This window comes from Podarcis tiliguerta, assembly GCF_965153285.1.
Source record: "Podarcis tiliguerta genome assembly, chromosome: 7".
Taxonomy (NCBI): domain Eukaryota; kingdom Metazoa; phylum Chordata; class Lepidosauria; order Squamata; family Lacertidae; genus Podarcis; species Podarcis tiliguerta.
In genome coordinates, this window is record NC_139540.1 from 48487575 (window position 1) to 48510427 (window position 22853).

Sequence of the window (22853 nt, forward strand, 5' to 3'; positions counted from 1 at the left end):
ACTATGAATGAGCTATCTTATTCATGAAACATTGGTTATTGAAATCACCGTCAGCTACAGTGAGGGGGAAAAGTATTTGATCCCCTGCTAAATTTGCCCGTTTGCCCTCTGACGAAGAAATGACCAGTCCATAATTTTAATGGTCAGTTTATTGTTGCTGTAAGAGACAGAATAACAACAGGAAAAGCTCCCAGAAACCAAGAAGACAAAAGTCAGAGATTGATGTGCATTATAATGAGTGAAATAAGTATTTGATCCCCTATCATCCAGCCAGATGTCAGGCTACCTGGTATCTTCACTGTATGTAACGAGCTGAGATTAGAGGCACCTGCTGTAATCCCAGCTCGTTACAGTACCTGTACAAAAGACACCTGTCGACAGAAGCAATCAATCCAGCAGATTCCAAAGTAGCCACCATGACCAAGACCAAAGAGCTGTCCAAGGATGTCAGGGACAAGATTGTAGACCTGCACAAGGCTGGACTGGGCTACAAGACTATTGCCAAGCAGCTTGGTGAGAAGGTGACAACAGTTGGTGCAATAATTTGCAAATGGAAGAAACACAAAATAACTGTCAACCTCCCTTGGTCTGGGGCTCCATGCAAGATTTCATCTCATGGAGTTGCAATCATCATGAGAATGGTGATGAAGCAGCCCAGAACTATATGGAGGGAATTTGTCAATGATCTCAGGGCAGCTGGGACCATAGTCACCATGAAAACAGTTGGTAACACACTACGCTGTGAAGGACTGAGGTTTTGCAGAGCCTGCAAGGTCCCCTTGCTCAAGACAGCACATGTACAGGCCCATCTGCAGTTTGCCAATGCACATCTGAATGACTCGGAGGAGAACTGGGTGAAAGTGTTGTGGTCAGGTGAAACCAAAATCAAGCTCTTTGGCATCAACTCAACTCACCGTGTTTGGAGGAGGAGGAATGCTGCCTATGACCCAAAGAACACCATCCCCACCGTCAAACATGGACAGGGACATATTATGCTTTGGGGGTGTTTTTCTGCTAAGGGGACAGGACACCTTCACCGCATTGAAGGGACGATGGACAGGACCATGAATTGTCAAATCTTGGGTGAGCACCTCCTTCCCTCAGCCAGGACACTGAAAATGGGTCAAGGGTGGGTATTCCAGCATGACAATAACCCAAAACACATGGCCAAGGCAACAAAGGAGTGGCTCAAGAAGAAGCACATGAAGGTCCTGGAGTGGCCTAGCCAGTCTCCCAGACTTTAATCCCATTGAAAATCTGTGGAGGGAGCTGAAGGTTCGAGTAGCTACGCATCAGCCTCGAAATCTTACTGACTTGGAGAGGATCTGCAAAGAGGAGTGGGACAAAATATCTCCTGAGGTGTGCAAACCTGGTGGCCACCTACAAGAAACGTCTGACCTCTGTAATTGCCAACAAGGGTTTTGCAACCAAGTACTAAGTCATGTTTTGCAAAGGGATCAAATACTTATTTTACTCATAATAACGCACATCAACCTCTGACTTTTGTCTTCTGGGTTTGTGGGGGTTTTCCTGTTATTCTGTCTCTCACAACTACAATAAACTGATCATTAAAATTATGGACTGGTCATTTCTTTGTCAGAGGGCAAACGGGCAAATTTAATAGAGGATCAAACACTTTCCCCCCTCACTGTATCCCTGTGTTCTGCCTTGCAACTTTCACACTAACTCATTCCCTGGTCAGGTCTGAAAAGTAACTCCTTCCATTAATGTGCTTTTTATTGACTGTATGCAAATCTGCTGTACTACACTTATATTTAGCACTTAGCCATTTGTTCAACATTTCTGAAATCTGATAGAAACCCATCCTCCTGAATATGCCAGTTTCCAACACCCTTTATCTATAGGAATGGGGGGGTGGGGGTGGAGAGTGAAAGCATACAGCAATCTTGTATATAAGAATTCATGTTTCTACAAGGACCACCTAGAGACATTAGGGAGGGAAAATGGGTGGTGAATTTAGCCTAGGCTCAACTTGTTCGTGTGCTATATGCATTAACACATGGGGACAATGGATCAAAATGGAATTCACATGTCAGATTTTTTGAAGTGGCGATTTTGTGATGTAGAGCAGATTTTTAAAATTAGTAGCTCCGCTGGACTCTGTCACACACACACACACACACACACACACACCCCCCACTTCCCTCATACCCCGTTTAAGGATTCGGATTATAAAAAAACCCCAGAGTTAGCACGCTCCATAGAATCCAGCTCTCACTTCTCCCCCTCCCCCCTCCACTCCTGCAGCGTTTGTACTTTGACTACTTCCTGGTCTCACAGAAAGGGGCAGTGCTGAGTTACAAGGACAAAAATAGACCTTTACAGAGAAATATAGGGATTGTAAGTGTGTGTGTGCGCGAGGGCGCCTCTGCCTCTCTCTCTCTCTCTCTCTCTCTCTCTCTCTGTGTGTGTGTGTGTGTGCGCGCGCGCGCGCGTGCGTGTGGCGCTGAGAGAAAGCCAGCATTAGGTTTCCAGGAGGAGCCCTTTTCTTTTTCACTGTGTGTTAGGGGGGTTTTTTTTGTACAGATTTTTGTTCTGTTTTAAAAAACACTTACCTCTCCCGGAAGCTTCTCTGCATCCCTTTGGGGGAGGAAAAAGAAACCAACTGTGATCAGAAACGACCAGAAACCATTTTATTTGAACAACTGGTGGGGAAGAAAAGAGGAGAAATAACATCACAGGGATATAAATATCATCCGTTAAAATTTATTTCTTTGCACTATTTATTTATAATCCTGTTCAGTCTGACATCCACCCTAAGCGATAGCAATGGGGTGTTTGGGCAACAGCAAAACGGAGGATCAGCGTATTGATGAGAAAGCACAGCGAGAAGCCAACAAAAAAATAGAGAAGCAGTTGCAGAAAGAGCGACTGGCTTATAAAGCCACACACCGTTTGCTTCTGCTGGGTAAGGAAGAACGGCTTTTTGGTGGGGGAGGGCGATGAGGGTGCAGTGGTGCAGTTCAGCTTCCCATGGCAGGCAAGCAAACTATACTATTTATGTGCAAGAGAAAATGAGATGGAAAGAATGCAGACCTGCTTTATAAATTCTGTGTGCGTGAAATGCACAAATTGCCCTAGGTATGTATAGAGAAGAGTTGAATGTTTTAGGAAAACAGAGATGCTTCCATTCTGTCTTCCCCCATTTTCCCCTCCCCTAAATGTATACATCACACATTTTTCTTCTTTTTCAGGAGCTGGTGAGTCAGGAAAAAGCACTATTGTCAAGCAGATGAGGATCTTGCATGTAAATGGATTTAATTCAGAGTAAGAATTCTTCTTATTTGGAGGGGGGTGGAGAAAAAAAAACCCCACACAAACCCCAACAAGATGCATTAGAAACACATTAAGCCAAACTGGTTAACAGATCTTTTTTATACTTTGTATGTAGCTTGTTGGTAATTTACCTCCATCAACTTACCCTATTAGCATGGATATTACTGCTCATATATATTAAGAGAGGCATGAATTCCTTATTTTTCCTCTCCTGGTCCTTCTGCTGTATTTTACACTGTTGCTACTGCAGTGTTTAATAGGCCCTTGTGTAGCAACAACATGGCGACTACTTCTTACAACAGCAAATAGCTAAATATTGCCTGAGTATTAACAATATATTAGGTCGTGTGTGTGTAGATGTATATATAAATATAGATGTGTGTGTGTGTGTCAAGTATATATTTGAACTATCCCCATTTTTAAAGTTAATAAAAAAGAAATCAGTTTAACATGATGGTGTTTTGTTATAAAGTGTCTGTAGACTGTATTATTTATGTCAGATTTTTCTGAGAATGCCATATTTTGTGATTAGACATTTTCAGAAATGTAGAATTTGAGTCAGTTCATGGTAAAAGTAACCATTTTTTAAAAATAATCCCTCCACCCCTTTTAAAAAAATGCTTATACATTGTTATTTGTCATGTGGCAGAAATATAAATAATTTATTTTGATTAAAAGTGTACACTACATTTTCCACGATGAAATATTAGGGATAAAAACAGCTATTAAAATTTGAACTTCAGCATCTCAGTAGCAGGTGAACACTCACAACAACTTGGCTAAATTGATTTGTGTTTGATTTCATACAGAGAAAAGAAACAGAAAATTCTGGATATTCGGAAAAATGTAAAAGATGCAATTGTGGTAAGAAAACATTTTAATTTCTTAAATGTATATACTTAGTGATTAGGATTGTGATTGCAGAGGAGACCCTGTTGTTCAGATAAGTCTAAATCACCTAGTAATTCTGTGTGTGATTTATCTCTGTTAATATGTCCTGTTTCTTTGCTTATTCTAGACCATAGTTTCAGCAATGAGCACTTTAATACCTCCAGTTCCACTGGCCAACCAAGAAAACCAATTTCGAGCGGACTACATCAAGAGTATAGCTCCCCTTTCTGACTTTGACTACACACAGGTAAGATTTAAAAGTACTCTGCCCTCTTCCTCCCCCTTGCAATGTTTAAAAAGCATGGAATGACTTGTTTACCATTTGGAAGGCTTACACTTTGGGATAAATTTATTATTATTGACTTCATCATTGGATAATTTTGTTTGGCACAGTATAAAATGTATAGAAAAAAATACTACCCATAGTGCTGCATTTTCTGTTCGTGAGGAAGCGTTATATAATGAAAAGCAGTCAAGGACTATGTGGATTTCAGATTCCTGGATTAACAAATTTTGCAGCACCTTTGTGGTATTATTTATTGCAGGAGACCAGATAAAACCAATATGAATAAATAGTGTAATGTTTGCAGATTTGAGATGGCTCTGTTTATTATTTTGCTTGTGGTTGTATTTTCCTGGTGGCATGTTTGAGTAATGTTCAGTTAAGGCATATTTGGATAATCATTCTTTTATAGTTAAATTGCTTAGGCTTACATCCTACATCTCCTATCCCTCTCACCATTGCAGCCACCTATGTCTCCTGAAAGCTACTAGGAATTCAGGGGCCCCTACTGAACACTGTCAACTTTCCTTCTGTGAACATGCTTAAGCTAGCCTACTTTAGCAGCCAGGCCTGATTTGGGGTGAGTTCTTCCTCCCCCAGTGAGTCTCTGCACATATTATTCAGGAGAGCCTTCTGACTGTCCAGAGAGGCTTTTATTGGGGGAACAGTTAGCTGCAGGAGGAAAGAGAGGCGGAGAAACTTTCCTATATGAACTTTTCTTAAGCTAACTTATCTTAAGATTCAAACATTTGTTCTTCATGGCTTGTGAATACTGACAGTATCTAGCATTTCTTTTTTTTATATGTAAGTAGCTGTATTGCTTAGGAAAAAAATGTTTCATTTTGCTTCTAGTATGAAGTTGTCTTCCTGTCGTTCATTGTATCTACTTACAATGGAGCATCTTCTGATTATTCTAAAGATAGACGTTTTGGACAGGCAGCTGCTGCCTCGTTGCTTGTTTCTAACACTGTGATCCTGTGCATGCCTTCTCAGAAGTAACTCTGAGTTCAGTGGGACTTACCCACTGGTAGGGGTTTATAGGATGGGAGCCTGATACTCTGGACTGGTTCATTTTCCATTTTGAACACTTGGGATTTTTATTTTTAGAAGAATGGCTTTGTTGTAGTTATAAATTTGTCTCAAATGCAGTTATCTAAAAAACTACCTGCATACAGTTAGTTAGTTAGTTAGTTAGTTAGTTTGTTGGCTCTCATTTGACAGAAATTATAAAACAATGATGAGCTTGAAATGTTTAACCAAATTAAATGATGTTGAATTTTATTTCAAAGATGTAAATGTGAAGCTACTGCTTCCTTAACTTTTGCATCCCTTTGTAATGCGTTATAATTACCGGTAATCTAGAGAGATTTTACATGACTCTTGTACAGTGAGGTATTTGTATGTGGTTTCCTTGTAAAGAAAATTACCACATCAGAAGATGACAAGCTTGATCTAGGTCTAAAAGACAGGATGTTGTACAAGTAAAGAATGCAGCTCTCTTCTGCATTCATGAAACATAAAGGTCATCCTTTCTCCAGTATAAAAATATTTTCAATGATCTGTTTTTAAATCAAGTTGGGCGCTGGATCCTTTCTGGAAGCATACCAAGCTTGGAAATCAGGGTTGATCTGAGAGTTTTGTTTTTGGCGCTTTTGGCTTCCTTTGAAAAAGAGCAAAGGCACAAGATGTATCAATTACCTGGAAATGAAATTATTTATGATATGTTTACTTGGGTGTATTCACATGAAATAAATTTGTAAAGGATACAGATTATAGATGAAATCATGCTTAGGGGAAAACAAGTCAGTGTTTTAGCTGCTGTTCTGTGATATTATGCATATTTGGGTATCATTAAGGCCATCTTCTATTCGTTGCACCTCGTTACCGCTATAGAACTAGTGCTTTTTTTAAAGTTACATGGTTTTTAAAATGTTTGAATTTCTTGTCTGTCTTGAGCACTGTGTGAGATGTTCAGTATTCAGGATCTAAGAGCACAGGGTTGCAGTGGCAGAACTATTCTAATAGTGTGGTGTTGAATTCCACCCATAGGGTAGTATTCAACTAAATTTTACTCTGAGGAGACATACTGAAATTAATGGGCCTAACTTAGTCACATTTAATGGGTCTGCTCTGAGTAAAACTTAAATACCACCTACACTCTTGTAAGTAGTTCCAAAACGGCACCAAAATGGCTTGAATTTTCTGAAGCAAGAGTTCCCTCATGCTACATGGCAAAGAATTTCTGAAAATTATAGATGTGTCAAAAGCCATGTGAAACCAATGGCAAGACTGCTTTTCAAAGGGGGGGGGGGAGAATCCCAGCGTGCACTTGCAAGCAACGTGGATCCCCTAAAGTAGGTTCTTGGCTTCCAAACAACAAATGGCACTTGATTTCTATGGAGGAACTCCAAAGTTGGATAAAAATTGTGGTTTTTTGTGACACCAAATTGCTTTGTTTTAAAAATAAAATTAAAAAGACATAAAGTGAAATGTCAGGCATCTATCATTTATTAAATCCATTTAATTTGTATTTAGTAATAGTTGGTAAATGGGATATGGCTGTCCAAAATGAGGAAATGCCTCAGCAAATAATTGCATTTGTTTCCCAAAATTTCTTTCAACTGAAAATAACTCTTGTGTGTTCTTGACTTGAAGTGTACTCTGCAGTGATTTAAACTTGATAAAGTATTTTTTTTCTCTTTCTGAAGAAGAAAAATCATATTTAAGATTCTAGCTAGCCTACATTGTAACAGGCGGCGAAGCTTTACTCTGCTTTGATGCATATATTAGGCAGTATCCTCTCACACTGCAACAGATACGTGGTTTCTCCCCCTCCTCCCATATGTATGAAGCAATTCTCAGTGCAGTTTACAAAACAGAAACATGAAACAGCAGAATACTGAAACAGCGGTAAATAATCCATATCAAAATAAAAATACAATTAACAGTGAAAACTATAACCATAAAATAGAAACTATAGAAAATAGTTAAAAGCAGACTGAAATATCCAGGTCTTTTAAGACCTTTTTTAAAAAATAGTCAGGGGGGGGGGCAAAGCAGAGCTTTTTTGAATGGGCATTCAATGAGGAATTATTGTGCTGCCTACCTGCCTGCATACACATACTTGGGATGGGGCGGCGGGGAGGATCAAATCTGGGCGCTTGAGTCCCATCAGTAACCTCCATACCCATACTAATGAATGATTAGTTCTCATTGAGTTTAGTGTGGCTTACTCTCTGGTAAGCATGCAGCACTGAAATGAGTGAGATTTAATTATAAGTAAATATGCTACGGATTCAGTTACATATAGGCATCACAATTTAAAGCAGACATCCCGCTAAACTATGTCCAACGTTTATTGTTGTTATGAAAACAATTATATTACAATATAATTGTTTTCATAACAATTACATTTCTGTTTTAAGCTAAACAAATTCTATTATATTAGTTCTGGCTCTATAACAGAGTTATAAGTTTTTGTTGCTGGTGTTTGTGAACTTTTCTTAATGTATAGCTAACGATTTATCTGATGTTTTTAGTTCTTTAAGATGTACTTAGTTTGAGGTATGCATTTTCTAGGAGAGTGTTTCCTATTCTAGAGTTTCTTCTATTATTTTTTATAAAGATGTATGACGATATTAAAAGAAATAACAGGTTTGTCAACCACATTTGAAAAAATGCAGTTGTAGCATTTTATGTCATTGCTTGGGGATAGATTTTGTATAGATTTTGTAGTGTATTATGGACAAGTTAAGAAATAAATGTTAATTAGATTAGTGCATTTAGGTACAGCAGGAAGGTTTAGAGTGGAAGAAGAAGCTCTACTGTTTATCTGGACCTTTGGGATAGAGTGGTGATTGACATTTTTTTAGGCTAACAGAAATTGACCTGTGCCATTTTTAATTCTGTATTGATGGTTGTTTTGCCCTTTGTGTGGCAGAGTGAATATATTAAGGGCATATTATGCTACTAGCTGTGAACTAGTATTATGTCTGTTATGTAAGTTTCAACTTGTTAAAGACGATTAAGCTTTAAATATTTTGACACTGTTTGCAAACATAGTCGGTACATAATTATCTTTAGATATTGAGGGTGTATGTCTAGAAGAAGAAAAACTATTTGTTTGCACATGCATAAAATAATTATTTTCAATCTGTAGGGATGTGTACAGCAAGTGCTTGGAAAGTTGAACCACATTTAAGAGATGTTCTTGGTAACATGCATTACAGTACTGTGCATGTTTACTCAAGTAGGTTCCACTGTGTTCAATGAGGTATACTCCCAGGTAATGCATATACAACTGTGGCCTGAATTCCTAATCTGCATATAAAATATAAATGTTAATAGGTAAATTTTAGAACCAGTTAAGCATGCTTAAAGTTCTGTTCAGAAATAGTCTCAAGGGGGTGCAACTATTCCTATGATTGGTTTGTTAACATCTTTTAACTTTCTTTGGAACATACAGAATGATGTACTGCTTTTGCGAGTAGTACCTGCCCTGTGATTTTTCAGAAAAGTTTTAAATTATGCCTCCATGTTGTCCCTTTTAATGTTAATGAGTAAACATAACATTCACTGTAAATATTACTTTATTTTTTCACTTTTTGTTTTTATAAAACAGGCCCAGCACCAACAGCCAGCCATTGCCCTTCATGCCAGGAGTATCATTTATTTACATACATATTACATAATGCCTGAGTTTACAAAACTCATATTTATCAAAAATATCAGCAGCAATTTTATCCCCTGTGCTTTTTAACATCCACATGAAACTGCTGACTAGGGTCATCTGTAGTTTATCTGTTAGCAATATGCTGACATTATGCTGATGACACACAGCTCCTTTACATCTGCAGGTGTGGCAGTGGATGTGCTGGACCCTTCTCTTGCCTTAGTAATAGAGCAACAAACTGAAGCACAATCCAGATGCGTTTGAGGCACTGCTAGTGGGCGGTTCCCTAGACCAGATGGATGGGAGGTTGCCTGCTCTTGATTGGGTTATACTCCCTCTGAAGGTGTGGCTATGTAGCTTGCGGGTACTTCTGCATCCATTGTTATTGCTTGAGGCTCAAGTGGCGACTGTGCCATGGTGTGCCTTCCACCAGCTCTGACTGGACAGAGATAGCCTAACTAATTCAGTCTATGCTCTGGTAATCTCTAGGTTAGATTACTGCACCACATTGTACGTAGGGCAGCCTCTGAAGATAGTTTGGAAATTTCAGCTGGTGCAGAATTCAGCATCCAGGTTGCTCACTGGGGCAAGACAGTTTGAGCATATTACACCAATCCTTGCCCAGTTGCCAATTAGTTTCTGGGACTAATTTAAAGCACTGATTTTTACCTATAAAGCCTTAAATGGCCCAGGACCACAATACCTCAAGAACCACATCTCCATATGAACCGACCCAGACCTTTCAATCACCATCTGAGCCCTTCGTTGTGTTCTTCCTCCATGAGAGGTCTGGGGGCTGGCAACACGAAAATTGGCCTTTTATGCCATGGCTCCCCGCTTGTGGAATCCTGTCGCCTTCATTACATATCTTTAGGTGCCAGGCGAAAACATTTCTTTTTAACCAGTCCTTTGGCTGATTAACATTCCGTGTCCTTTTGAATGTGTTTGTGGGAGGATGGGATTATTGGTTTGTTCTTGTTCTTGTTTTTATTAGGTATCTTGTGTTCTCATTTGTATTTTGATGTTGTGAACTGCCCTGTGATCTTCAGATGGAGTTTTTACAAAATTTAATAATAATAATAATAATAATAATAATAATAATAATAATAATAATAATATAGTAGTAAAACCCAGACCCAGTTCAAGGCATCAGGAAGATACTTAAATAAACAGGTTCATCATCAAGAGCCATCCAAATGCCAATACAGTTGAGGCCTCTTGAATTTCAACAGTGAGGGCATTCCATAGACCTGATACAATCAATGAAATAGCATGCATACCCTATAGACAGACATACAATACATAGCTAGTGAGTAATTGCTGCTCCCAGTGCAGGGTTTGAAACTAGCAGGGCACCAGGCGTATTTCATGCCTAGAGATTCTCCATTTGCGAGCACCTCAAAAGGTCTGGGTGCCATTTTTTGCGCCTGGCTGACACTTAAGGATTATTGAAATGTATGTGCCTTGAAGCCTCAAAGTATATGTTAAGGATAGGCAGTATGTTAAGGAATTTAACAATAAAGAGTAGGGTGTTTTGAAAACTGAAGTATAGTACTAATTACCAATATTTTTATTGTAAACACCAAATTATTAACAATTTCTTAACAATTAAAAAATGTATTAACAATTTCTGTTTAAAATGTGATATTACCAATGTGTCACTTATGTGAAATGCATATTAGTTCATGCTTATCAAAATAATAAATAAAAAGTGTTGCTGACCACCCCCCTCCACATGGCAACTAGCCATTCTGTTTTGGCGCCCACAACCCAGGTTCCAGGAGCCAGTTGGCTCCTAGCTTTTCTACTCTAGTTTCTAACACTGCCCCAGTGTAGGTGGAAATCTTGACTTCAGTGGCCCACACAGTGTGCTGCTAGCCACTCAACAACTTTGTCCCTATGTGTTGCTGAGATAGCAACCTGCATGCCTTTCACACTGTCTCTCACTGGCAGGAACAGGTAAAGAGAGATGCAAGCGTTACACTGCCTAGGGATTGGAGCCATAAAATGGTTCACATTTTAAGACAATGTTCTATTTTTCTATTTGCATACCAGCCAGAAATAAAGTGTTGTCTTATAATGGATATTTCATTACTGAACATTAACATAATTTTAAAATTCTTGTACATTTAGTGCCATTTGTTTTTTTATATCCTAGGACAGCTTTCAGATGGTATCATTTGTGTGTCACATACTTCAAGCTATGTAAATATCAATTATAAACTAATATTAATCCTTACTGTGTAAAAGAGGTTCAATCCTAGAGCCTCCTCCCAAAATGGATCAAGCAGAGGCTTCCAACAGACATGACCTCCCTACCGACAGAGCACTTTTTCAGGGGCAAATAGGAGCCTCCACCCAATCCTAACCTCCTCCAGTCAGTGAATTCAGGGGACAGGATTACTATGTTAGATGAGATTTCAAAATCAACAACAAATTTATCACATTATTCAATATTTCTATACTGTCGTACCTTGGAAGTTGAATGGAATCCATTCCGGAAGTCCATTTGACTTCTAAAACGTTCAAAAACCAAATTGCGGTGGATGTTCGGGTTCCAAAAGCACGTTCACAAACCGGAACAATCACTTCCAGGTTTGCAGCATTCGGGAGCCAAAACGTCCAAGTTCCAGGGCGTTCAGTATCCAAGGTATGACTGTAATTAAGACCATTTATATGTTTTTGTTCATATGATTCATGTATATTGGGGAGGTAAAAAGTTGTTAAATTTTAAATTAAAATCTCAAAGAATGTTTGAAGAAAAACAATGAAGGTTGTACAGAGATAATTTTGGATTAATTTGATCTGGCATATTCTTAAACCATTATCCTTAACTGAGGATTCAAACTTAGTGAATAAACTCTTTGCTTGAAAACATTACAAATGTTGCTGCAATAACAGATCTGACTCATAAAAATAGCTTTAAAGACTTAGGAAACTGCTTTTTTAAAAAAGATAATAAAGCAAATTTGGTTTTCCTCCTTGGTCTTAAATGGACTATTAAGGATTGTTTTCCATGTTTTCTTTTCCTTATACGATTTCTTAACAGGGATAGAAGACATAGAACCATAGAATTTCAGAGTTGGAAGGGACCATAAGTGTCATCTAGTCCAACCCCCTTTTGAACTGAAAACCATTAGATTAAGAGCCTCATGCTATACTGACTGAGCTATCTTTCAGCATATAATATTTGTTTTGTGATATGTGCCAGATCCAAAACATACATGTGAATGGTGGTGGTGTTGAATTTGTGGAAATGTGCCAATTAATTAATATCTGATCAAGTGACGGATGTGCAGAACTGCATTGATTTTTCCGTGCTATCCTACACATTTTCATAAGACTACTTAGAAAAATAACCTTAATTTCAGTCCTGTTCATACATGCCTGAGCCCACTATGTTTTGTGAGACTGCCACTCTACATGCCTACTCAGATGTAAGTCTCAATGGAGCTGTCTCCTAGTTAACTGCGTATAGAATTTCAGCCTGTACAGAATGACTGTAAAAATATATAGCTTTCCCCCTTAATGATTATGTTTTTAAAGGAAAAATCATCTCAGTATGAAATGTCAAAAGGTGTAATTGAAGCAGATTATCAAAAAGAGCAGCTATATGCAGAGAGCAGCATGTAGATTCAGATGTTGGCCAAATTTTGCCCAAAGATGAACCTTAGGAAAGCAAAGGTAGAAACTAGACGAGTGAATATTTGAGAAAGTGCAACTTATGTTACAACAATAATTTATTAACAAGTTGAGTTCACCTAAATACTTCCACTGGTTGAATTCTATAACTTTACTGGGTGCATTTTAATGGAACAGCATAAAAGATCAAAGCCTGAGACTTAAGTTAGATTTCTGGGTGTCCTTTCCTGTTCTTTGTTCTTCAGAATAGTTGTATCTGCTGGCAAGTTATATTTGTTTGCTAAATCTAGGATCACTGGCAGAGGAAGAGGAGTGCGGGGGGAGCACACTGCCCCCGGCAGTGCGATCCTGGTAGGGTGCCATCGTGTCTGTTCCCCCCCACCTGCGCTGGGCACCATGCCCCTGCAGGCGGCGTGCCACAACCCTGGGACGCGTGCCAGCCCCGCCCCCACCTGTTCTCTGCCCCCCGGTGCCAGAGCATGAAGCTCTGCCATATTTGCTCCAGAAGGAGAAACCCAACAGAGTACTTTGTAGGATCGTGGCTTAATAAACCACACATGCCGCCCCTTTGCTCCACCCTTCATACGAGCTAACCAGGAAGGATTCCATTAACTGTAGTTTTCTGTTTTGAAAGTCAGGGTATTAAGCCATGCTCAAACTATATCCTGGCTTGTTCCAAAGCTATCAGCCATAGTTTTCCGTTTTGGACAAAACACAAAACAGTAGTTTGGTGGAAGACTTCCTGGTTTGTTTGCCAGCTCTCACGAAGCAAGAAGCAAAGGTGCTATGTACACTCCACAAATACTGGTTCTTATATTGGCTTATTAAGCTAAGATATGATCATCCAATCACAGTCAATATATATCAGCCAAATGAATCTAAGGTTTATTTTCTTTATTTTTAAAATTAATGTTAATAATTCTTTTATTTGAGGGTGAATCCAAACATATTCTATTTTCTTTAATATGAAACCATTATATTTTATGTATTTGCATAAAAAGTCTGTAAAAGAACTTTGTAAAAAAGAAACATACAGTCATACCTCATGTTATGTCCACTTCATGTTACGTTCTTTCAGGTTACATCCTGTGGCAACCTGGAAGTACCGGAAAGGATTACTTCCAGGTTTTGCTGCTCACGCATGCGCAGAAGCGCAAAATAATGTCACACGCATGCGCAGAAGCGGCGAATCGCAACCCGTGCGTGCGCAGATGCACCGCTGCGGGTTGCGCTCTTTTCATGTTGCGAACAGGCCTCTGGAACGGATCCCATTCGCAACCAGAGGTACCACTGTATTGTATTAGTAGTAGTTCACATCACTAGGAGAGACAGCATTTTAAAAAAAAATGTAGGCAGTCCTGTAGTGCAGTAAACCTGACACACTTTTGGCTGAACCCCACCCACCATTGGCTGTTACCCCAGACGGACGGACGGACAGACAGAGACAGATAGATAGATAGATAGATAGATAGATGTATATTTTCAATTTAATTGTTCCAATTTTTCTCACTTTTACCCAGTTTTTTGTAGCGGTACTGTTATACATATAAAGTTATATATTTTGGACTTTGACTTCTAAGCAACTTTTTCCATGGGTGAGTGACACTTTGTAGGGAAAATGTTCCCCACTGCTCAGCGGTTGCAATGCATCATGTCAAGCAAGAAGATGGCTAAAATCCTTTCCATCTGCAGTCCCCTGGTTCACAGTTAGGGTGTTCATAGTCCACCACACAGATTAATAATCTCATTCCATTGCATCTCTTTCCACTGAAATTATTTTGTTTAGGACCAGGTTTTTTATTCTATATCACTGAGCAGGTGAAGCACTCATATGAAAACACTAAATGTGAAAGGAAAGGCCTTTCTGTCTGGTGTTAAAGCAAAGATTCTGTCTGCAGTTGCTGTCTAGGATGTGACCTAGCTGGCTTAGCTCCAAACACTAAAATCCCATCATAATTACTTTTTAGTGTACAGAGTGCTTCATTGCCATTAATTCATTAATCTTTCCAACAAACCCAGAGAGGTTAGTGATATTTGCCCCAAACTTGTGGGGAAGGAGTCTGAGCATAACTTGACTCAAGTTAGGAGAGGCATAGGCAAACTCGGCCTTCCAGATGTTTTGGGACTACAACTCCCATCATCCGTAGGGATGATGGAAATTGTTGTCTCAAAACATCTGGAGAGCCAAGTTTGCCTATGCCTGAGTTAGGATTACCTGCTGATATAAGTTCCCACTTCCTGCTCTAAGCCTGTGCATTACACCATTTCTCAATATTATGTCCTTCACGGGAATTTATATATTTTGCTCCGATCCATGCTGGATTGAGGGGAGTAGGAAGAGAGATCTATAGCCTAAACTAGCAAGTTGGCACAAAATATCACTTTGCTGTTTTGTTTTGTTTTTATTTAAATAGCATCTAGATTATCAGAGAAAAATAAATATGCAGCTTGACTTTTGGTATTGTACTAACCTCTAGATACTACAGTAGATCCTGTGCCTCAAGTACAGGCTTAATTAAGGTTCCACAGATCCATAGTAGTAGCTGGACAGAAATGATTTATCAGTGCTGTTGACTCAAGAGGACAAGGTACTTTGCTAATACGAAACGGACTGCATGTAGACTGTAACTCAAAACCTGCACTTTGCCCTTCCTTCTCCTCCATGAAGAAGAGATTGAAAGTGTTCACTTCTATTTTCAATTAACCATAGTTATTTATTATATCTTAACTGAGAATTGTTTTTAGTGTTAACTGTGGTTTTTGTTGGGGGGCAGGAGAATTACCCATGTTTTAAAGTTGGTTTGTGTCACTAAACCATGACTGAAAAGCTCCAGTGTCAGTCCAGGTTCTGGCATATGAGTAACTGTGTTTAGTTGAAAACAGAAGCAGAAGTTTCCAATCTTCTCCTTGCTGCCATGCACCACTCTTGATATCCTCTTGAGCAAATCCTATCTAGGTTGTAAAACAGTAAGTTGCATCACAGCTTCAGGAACGCCTTGACAATATTGAATTCCTGTGCCCACGGTTTTACAGATATGATTGGCAACTAGATTCAGCAACAAACAATTTTGTCAAGGCAACTGGGAAGACAGGTGATTCCCCCCCCCCCCTCTTTCACATCCTCCCTCTCCTCTCCTCTTTCCTGCTTTCTAAAACCTCAACTTCCGGCAAGAGGTGGAGAACCGAAATGTGTGGAGGTTCTGCATATCCATAGCCTTTTGCTTCTGGATAGCCTGGAATCAGTAAGAGTACATTGGTTGGTTGCCTAGCAGCAGCTATACACAGGTGTTTCAGGGAGTGGGAAGAGGATGAGAGAGGCAAGATTAGAAGGATCTTTATGTGTCTTCTATTACAGCTGTCACGTGTCACTCACCCTTTCTCCCAGGCCTACTGCCTAAACTGTTTGCTTATGAAAATGAGCAAAAAGTACAGACCTGTGACTGTTACAAGCAGCAGCCTGGCATGTTCTCTTAGTTGTGTTTGCAGCCCAGCTTGCTCTCAAAAGAGGTCTTGTGGCTGTGCCTGCTCTGGGTCAAGTAAATATGAGAGCCACAAAATTTGATTTCTTGGTTACTGTTCCCTGTCTGTGGGACTCCATTCTTCCAGGAGTGCCCTAGCAACTATCTGTAGAAGGTGCCTAGGAATATGGTTGGTTGGTTGTTTGCTTGTTTTTAGATGAAAAAATTATAATCAGATGATAATATCCAGTTTGTTAAAACTTCAGGGTCCCTTCCAACTCTGCAATTCAATTATTCTATGATTCTATTATTCCCTCTCTCCTGCTTTCTAAATGAAATCTGAGTTCACTAGTAACCTAAGATGACAAAAGATGCTTACATATATTCAGAATCACAACAGATTCTTTAATCATGCTATGAGTACGTAATAGAAAAACTTTAAAATCTGAGAAAATACATTTTAGGTTTAAGCTTATATAGCTGGAGTAAGGGCTGGTTATCTTTCAAGAGGTGTTAATAAAAGTATACACCTGATTTCTGGTAATAAATTCTTTGTGTACTGACCTGGTTCAACCATCGCATACTGTGGTCTGTGTAAATGAGCAGCATACTAGTGCTGCTTAGGGCAAAACAGTTTTTGGGAAGGCAATTTGGAGCAGAGAAGCACTTGAGAGGGACAGTGAGTTCTGCCCCTGTCTTATTAATTTTCCACTGTATCTCTTCTTCTCAGTTGCATTCTCTGGTTCCAGGTGCTTGTTTGTGAAATAAAGACCCATTTGAAACCATGATGTGGTGGAGGAGCACTAAGGAATGTTTTTTTACAGCTTCTGCTGATCTTCTTCTTCTTCGGCAATCACTCGTAGCCGAGTAAGATTGCCTTCTGTAGAGACTGTAGAGGCCAGTTCTGGATCCATGTGTCCTTCCACAGTGGAGACATAGGTTTCCAAGCGAGAGTTGATCACAGTGAGGGTTTGCCTTCCTCTTACCCTTTTTCCTTTTTGCCCTAAGTTCGAGCCAGTGCCACAAGACTCTATGTATATCTGTAGATTTGGCAAACAGAGCAGTCTGTTTGTAGCTGCTCTGCATCATTCCAGTTTGACTCATTATTCAGGACCCAGTTACATCTGCTAAAAATGAAGGCTGTATAACTTTTATGTTTTAAGCAACTACAATACTGTAAAACAGTCATGTAGACTGTTGGGTTCCTCTGGGGCTGCTCTGTGCATTTTCTTTTTCACAAGATATGAATTAGTGCCATTTTCTGCACTGTTAGCTGGCTGGTTTGCTAAAACAGGTAATTCCCCAGTTTCCAAGTAATATGGTGAGCTCAGGATTCCCACAAATTTATGATGAGACTTAAGGGATTTGGCTATGCTAAAATATAGCAAAATTGAGTAGTGGCTTTAGATGTAAGGTTAGGTGGATTTTTAGTAGTCTTGCATTATAAATCATGAAAATTCTATTTCTTCTTTGTTGTTCCATTATAGTTGTTGGAGCATTCAATATGAAATTGTTTGATGAGAATCTGCTTGTTGAAGTATTAAGATGTCCAGATTACAGAAAAAATGGGTGAAAAATGACTGTTTACAAAAAATTAAAATTTGTGACTGGATAAGTGAAGGTCTAGTTCTATTAATTTTTTTCTGCAGTACATTTAACATGTTCACTTGGGAGGTCAGAATTATTTCAAAACCACATGTTTTGAATGGTGTCTTTCATTAGCTTGTTGAAAATCTATTGCACAAGTTTTAAGTTTATGAACTTTAAAAATTGACATTTGGTTTTTGTGTGTTTGTTTATTTGATAATACTTTACTTTTGAATGAAGAAAAAAAAAAGTGACTATTGAAATATTAATCACAGAAATTTAACTAACAAGAAAGAAGACCAGCAAAAGAGAAAAGGAATGCAAGACACAAAAGCTAGCCCTCTGCTCCAAATGTTTTTTCTTTCTTGCTGTGAGTTTTTGTGTTTTGGTAAGGGTATTTATTATTTTGCTTGAGGACCATGTATGTGTTTTGAAGAATTGCCAGGAAGGAAGTGAGGAGAATTTGGATCATGCTATCTTTCATGTGGTTGGCAGAGGCAGGTATGGCATTGGAAGTAGAATAGGCAAGCATAGCAAAAAGAAAATTAGGCATGTTCCCCTTCCAGTTCTTCCAGCCAATATTTTTTTCTTACTGTCTTGGCAGTAGCCCTCCAGATCATAAAATTATGCTGCTAAACAACAGGCAGGCACATTGTAAGCTATCCAGGATTTATCTTGATCAGCATATTGACTTAGTTTATGTAGCAGAGACCTATGTGGATGAAGAGGGTGACATTAATCTGCCCCATCTCTGTCTACTATGTACAGCATCTGGTAACTTCTGGCAGGTAGAGAGCAGAGTTGCAATGATCTGTTGTGATTCTGTTCCTCTGACAGTCTCCAAATTTTGTGTGAGCCCTCCTGGTAGGTGATCAAGGCAGGATTTGGATTCTTTTGAAAAACCATCTATCCCACTGGCCAACAAGCTCTCTACCATGACCAACAAAGGTGATCTTTAGGGGTAGTGTTGGCCTTCCTTTGATAATTGTTCATCTACAGCAGCTGAGGATGACTTCTGCCACTGGCCTGCAGTGGCTATGGACCTGTGTCAAATAATTTCTAGTTCTATCCATTCTACAGAGCAGACTCTTGATTTGATGTTGGCTGAGCAGAGTGCTGGTGATATATGGGTGGGAGAGTTTGAGATAACTTCCTAACAGGGTTGGAAAGCTGTTGTCTTTGTAGAACTCAACAGAGAGAAAGATGGTGCCAAAATTAGAATTAGTTGGCTTTGCCTGTCTTTGGCTCTGGCTCCACCTCCTGTCGGCTCCACCTACCTACCTACCTACCTACCCCGACTTCCTTCCTAGCATTCTCAGCATCAATCACCACTGAGCAGCACCTCTTTGCTCAACAGAAAGTTCACACCCATGAGCCGGAAACATAAGTGAATTTCTTGTAATGAGGGAAAGAGGAATGCTGTAGCTTTGATATAAAGAAATGTTTTCCTAACAACTTCATTCATATAAATTGTTGTAATTCCATCTAATTCACAGCTTGGGTCAGAAAGGTGTAACAAAGTTGGATTAATTTAAAGTTGTCTTTTAAAACTATCAGTCTGTAAAAGTCATGCAACTTTTATTGGATCATGATTCAGAAAAGTGCAACTATAATTATCTTTCTCTTTTCAACTTTTATCTTTCTTTTTTAAAATAGTTATTATGTGTTAGTAGATGGGAACAATTAAAACTACATTTTGTCACATAATTAGTTACTATGTTAGACATGTACAACGTGCCAGAATTCTCTTTCTCTAGAACGTGTATTGGTGTTTAGTTTCAGTAACTTTAAGACACTTCTCAATCCAAGAAAACAAATTAAATCTGTACATCACTGACAGTACATTGATTGAGACATGAGTCTGGCTCAAGCAATGTACGTGCAAGTTTTGGTCTGGAAGGAGACAGAGTTATTTGGAGAATTGTTTGCCTATTTTATATGGGATTATGCAACATGGTTGTCAAGCGACTCTTGGGTGCACCCCAGCTAAGGAGGTGAACTGGAGTAGTTTTTCACATTACCCCATGATTCATAAACTATATATATCAAGATTGATTAGGGAATACTAAACCTTTCAAAAAGCTCTGTTGCTTAGTTTCCCCCTATAAAGTTAAATGCATGGCCATCCACCCACCTCTCCACCCCACCCCGTGAAACAAAACCAAGCTGGCTGGGGAGGGGTGAGAGAAAACTGACACTTTGAATTTTTATAGCAAAGGCAAAATTACCTACCAGGGTAGTCCCAGAAACTATTTGGTAGAGGTTTTTTTTTACTAGGGGCACTTCCCCAATGTATCCAATTTTCATGTGCCCCTTCAAAAAAGAATAAAAAAGGATAGGGAATATGACTTCAATTTTCTTACACCAAAGCAGAATTGCTTCTGAACCTATATTTCTGAAATTTGACAGTCTTCATTCCTTGGGAATGGGTGTCCATGCCTGAATTTTTCATCCAGGTTTTGCAGAATATAGCAAATTAATAGTCCTCCCCCCCCCCCCCAGTTTTAAACTTCTCTGTACTAAAACCTCTTTATGTATCTACCAGAAATTTGGCAGGCATATTTCACTCTGGAGATGCAACTTTATCTGAAAATAAAAATACAAACAATATTTTGATTCCCATTATAGTCAATGAGGGCAAAGCAGAGCTTCAGATTTAACAGATCTGTTTTGGAGCAAAATAGCAAATTGAACAGGCATTAAACAGGTTGGGCTACTTCCAGAAGCTGTAGACATCTTGTGTTCAATGCACACCCCTACTATATACAATGAACTTTAGCTTCTTTTACAGAAATGGCTGTTGCTCAGTGGCAGTTCTCACATAATATACAGTTCTAGAATGAAATTTAGAAGTATTATCAGAGCATAATTTGCTGATAGAAGCAACCCCATGGACTGGTGCACTTCTTCCTCTTTCTTCTCATAGTTTCTTTTCTTCTCATACTATGGTATGATCAAACAAGGAAGTGAGAGACAAAACTGGAATGTGTGAGAGGAGGAAGAGAGAAAACGGAGGCATGAACAATCAGATTAATGTTTTGCTGTTGTGTGTGAACCAAGCCACTATGTTCTGTCTGGAATTTATATGCTGGTTAGATCCCTCAATGTTGATCAGCCATTAAAATTATAGACAAATGAATAACCCAGAATGATACATGATACTGGCACATTCTTAGCATGGAACAGTGAATTCTTTTGTTTTTAACAACAACAAGAATGATATTTCTAAACAGTCACTTGTAGTGTTTGCAACCCAAATATAGCAGTATTGTGCTGATTCAGTACCTAACTATAAATAAATAAACTGTATATAAATATATATATATAAATATCAGTAATTGCATACATTGCTTTAGATACATTTTTCTTAAGATTGCGGGGCCATCTCTTTAAAGTAACTCGATATCAAAACGTTAGTTTTTGTTTGTGCTAACAGTGGCACAGTGGGGGTGGGGTGGGGAATAACACTAATCATTATGCTAAGACCCTCTTAAAATGGCTCTGAATGTGATGTGAAATGTACAATTGGTTCTGCTTTTTGTTAATATTCTGTAGGCTGTGATGTGAAATTGCCTGCTTCATTGGTAGCGTGCAAAGTAGCTGCTTTTATGTGAATGTACAGTTGTGTTGCTGTGTAGAGCTGTTGCTGTTTATGCTCGTAGCTTTATAGCTAGTTGTTGCAAAGCAACTGTTCATATCAGCAGCTTGTTCTGGGGATAACCAACCCACGAGGATTGTGCTTGTCTTTCTTCCTTGTATGCCCTTGGCACTCTTTCATGGTAACATTGCAAGGACTCTTCCACCTTAATCCTAGCATAACAGCTGGGGAGTATCACTCCCTGACAAATGGTGTTTGCTGGGGGGGAATAGCACTAGCTGCTAGTTCACTTGACCGGAGTTCTTTGAATACATGAAACTTTTACATTGTTAAAGGCTAAGCAGGTCTCAGTGTGGATGGTTCCTGGATAGGAAACTGCCAAGGAATGTCACACACATTGGTCTGAGTTTCCCAGAGGAAACATGGGATAGAAGTGGAATATATTACATAATAAATGTCTAGCTGAGTGAGTGAGATAGGTATGGGAGCGGCAAGTATTTGCTCAGATACCAATTCCCACTTCCATCTGCTTTCCCAAAAATGTCCTTACTGTCATTTGGGGATCATGGTGTGAGTAGAAATGTTGAATTGAAGGAGTTAGTGCTTCACCTCTTTAATGTGTGTTGCACTCCTCCTTAGAGCAAAGTGCTATGGGAGGGTGGTTCTGAAATGTAATGTAATCCATTCCTATAAACACAGTTTCGGTTTGGTTTGTCATCATCATACAACCTGTTTATCCCAAATTTAGGGCTCCCATCACACTGAACAGACTTGTTGTTATCTGTGTATTGAGTAAGGATGAGATGTTGATACTGTCAACAGCCTGAAAGATATAAGCCATGGTGCTTTCCTAAAAATCAGCTGTTATAAATGGAAGCACGCTCTCTTACAGAAGCAAGTTGTCAGCTTGACAATGTGCCTACATCAAAGTCCAAAATGCAGTTACAAAGTTAGGGCATAGTATTAACTGTATGGATCACTTAGTATAAATATTACAAGAATTCCATTGGTTACTATTTTCTTTCTGGACTAAAATCAAGCTGCTAGTTTTCACCGTTAGAGCTGCATATGGCCTCGCTCCAGGAACCTGAGGGAGCACCTATGGCTGTAGTTTTTCATACATTCAGGTCTATCAATTAAAGCTTGTGATGGGTTCCATGTACATCAGACTAAAATTTATAACCAGTAGAGTCTTATTCATCAGATCTGAATATCTGGGGCATTCATGTGATAAGTGAAGACCTTTTTAAGCAGGCAGTTAACTAGAGTACAGTGGTATCTCAGGTTACATACGCTTCAGGTTACAGACTCCGCTAACCCAGAAATAGTACCTCGGATTAAGAACTTTGCTTCAGGATGAGAACAGAAATCGCGCCGCCGCCACGTGGCAGCAGTAGGAGGCCCCATTAGCTAAAGTGGTGTTTC

General features: G+C 39.1%; 1 protein-coding gene across 4 annotated transcripts in view; it reads left to right on the top strand.

Moving 5' to 3' along the window:
- The window catches only part of GNAL (G protein subunit alpha L), a 140489-nt gene that overhangs the window by 59712 nt on the left and 57924 nt on the right, over positions 1-22853 (top strand). For 2 of the 4 annotated variants that reach the window (XM_083450164.1, XM_083450162.1), the window contains exons 2-4: positions 3216-3288; positions 4107-4161; positions 4316-4435. In XM_083450164.1, the coding sequence (XP_083306290.1) occupies positions 3254-3288; positions 4107-4161; positions 4316-4435 (210 nt within the window). In that variant the 5' untranslated portion in view covers positions 3216-3253. Of the gene's footprint in view, positions 1-2431; positions 2930-3002; positions 3103-3215; positions 3289-4106; positions 4162-4315; positions 4436-22853 lie in introns of those variants that run through there. The other 2 variants (XM_083450163.1, XM_083450165.1) reach the window with 2 other exon arrangements.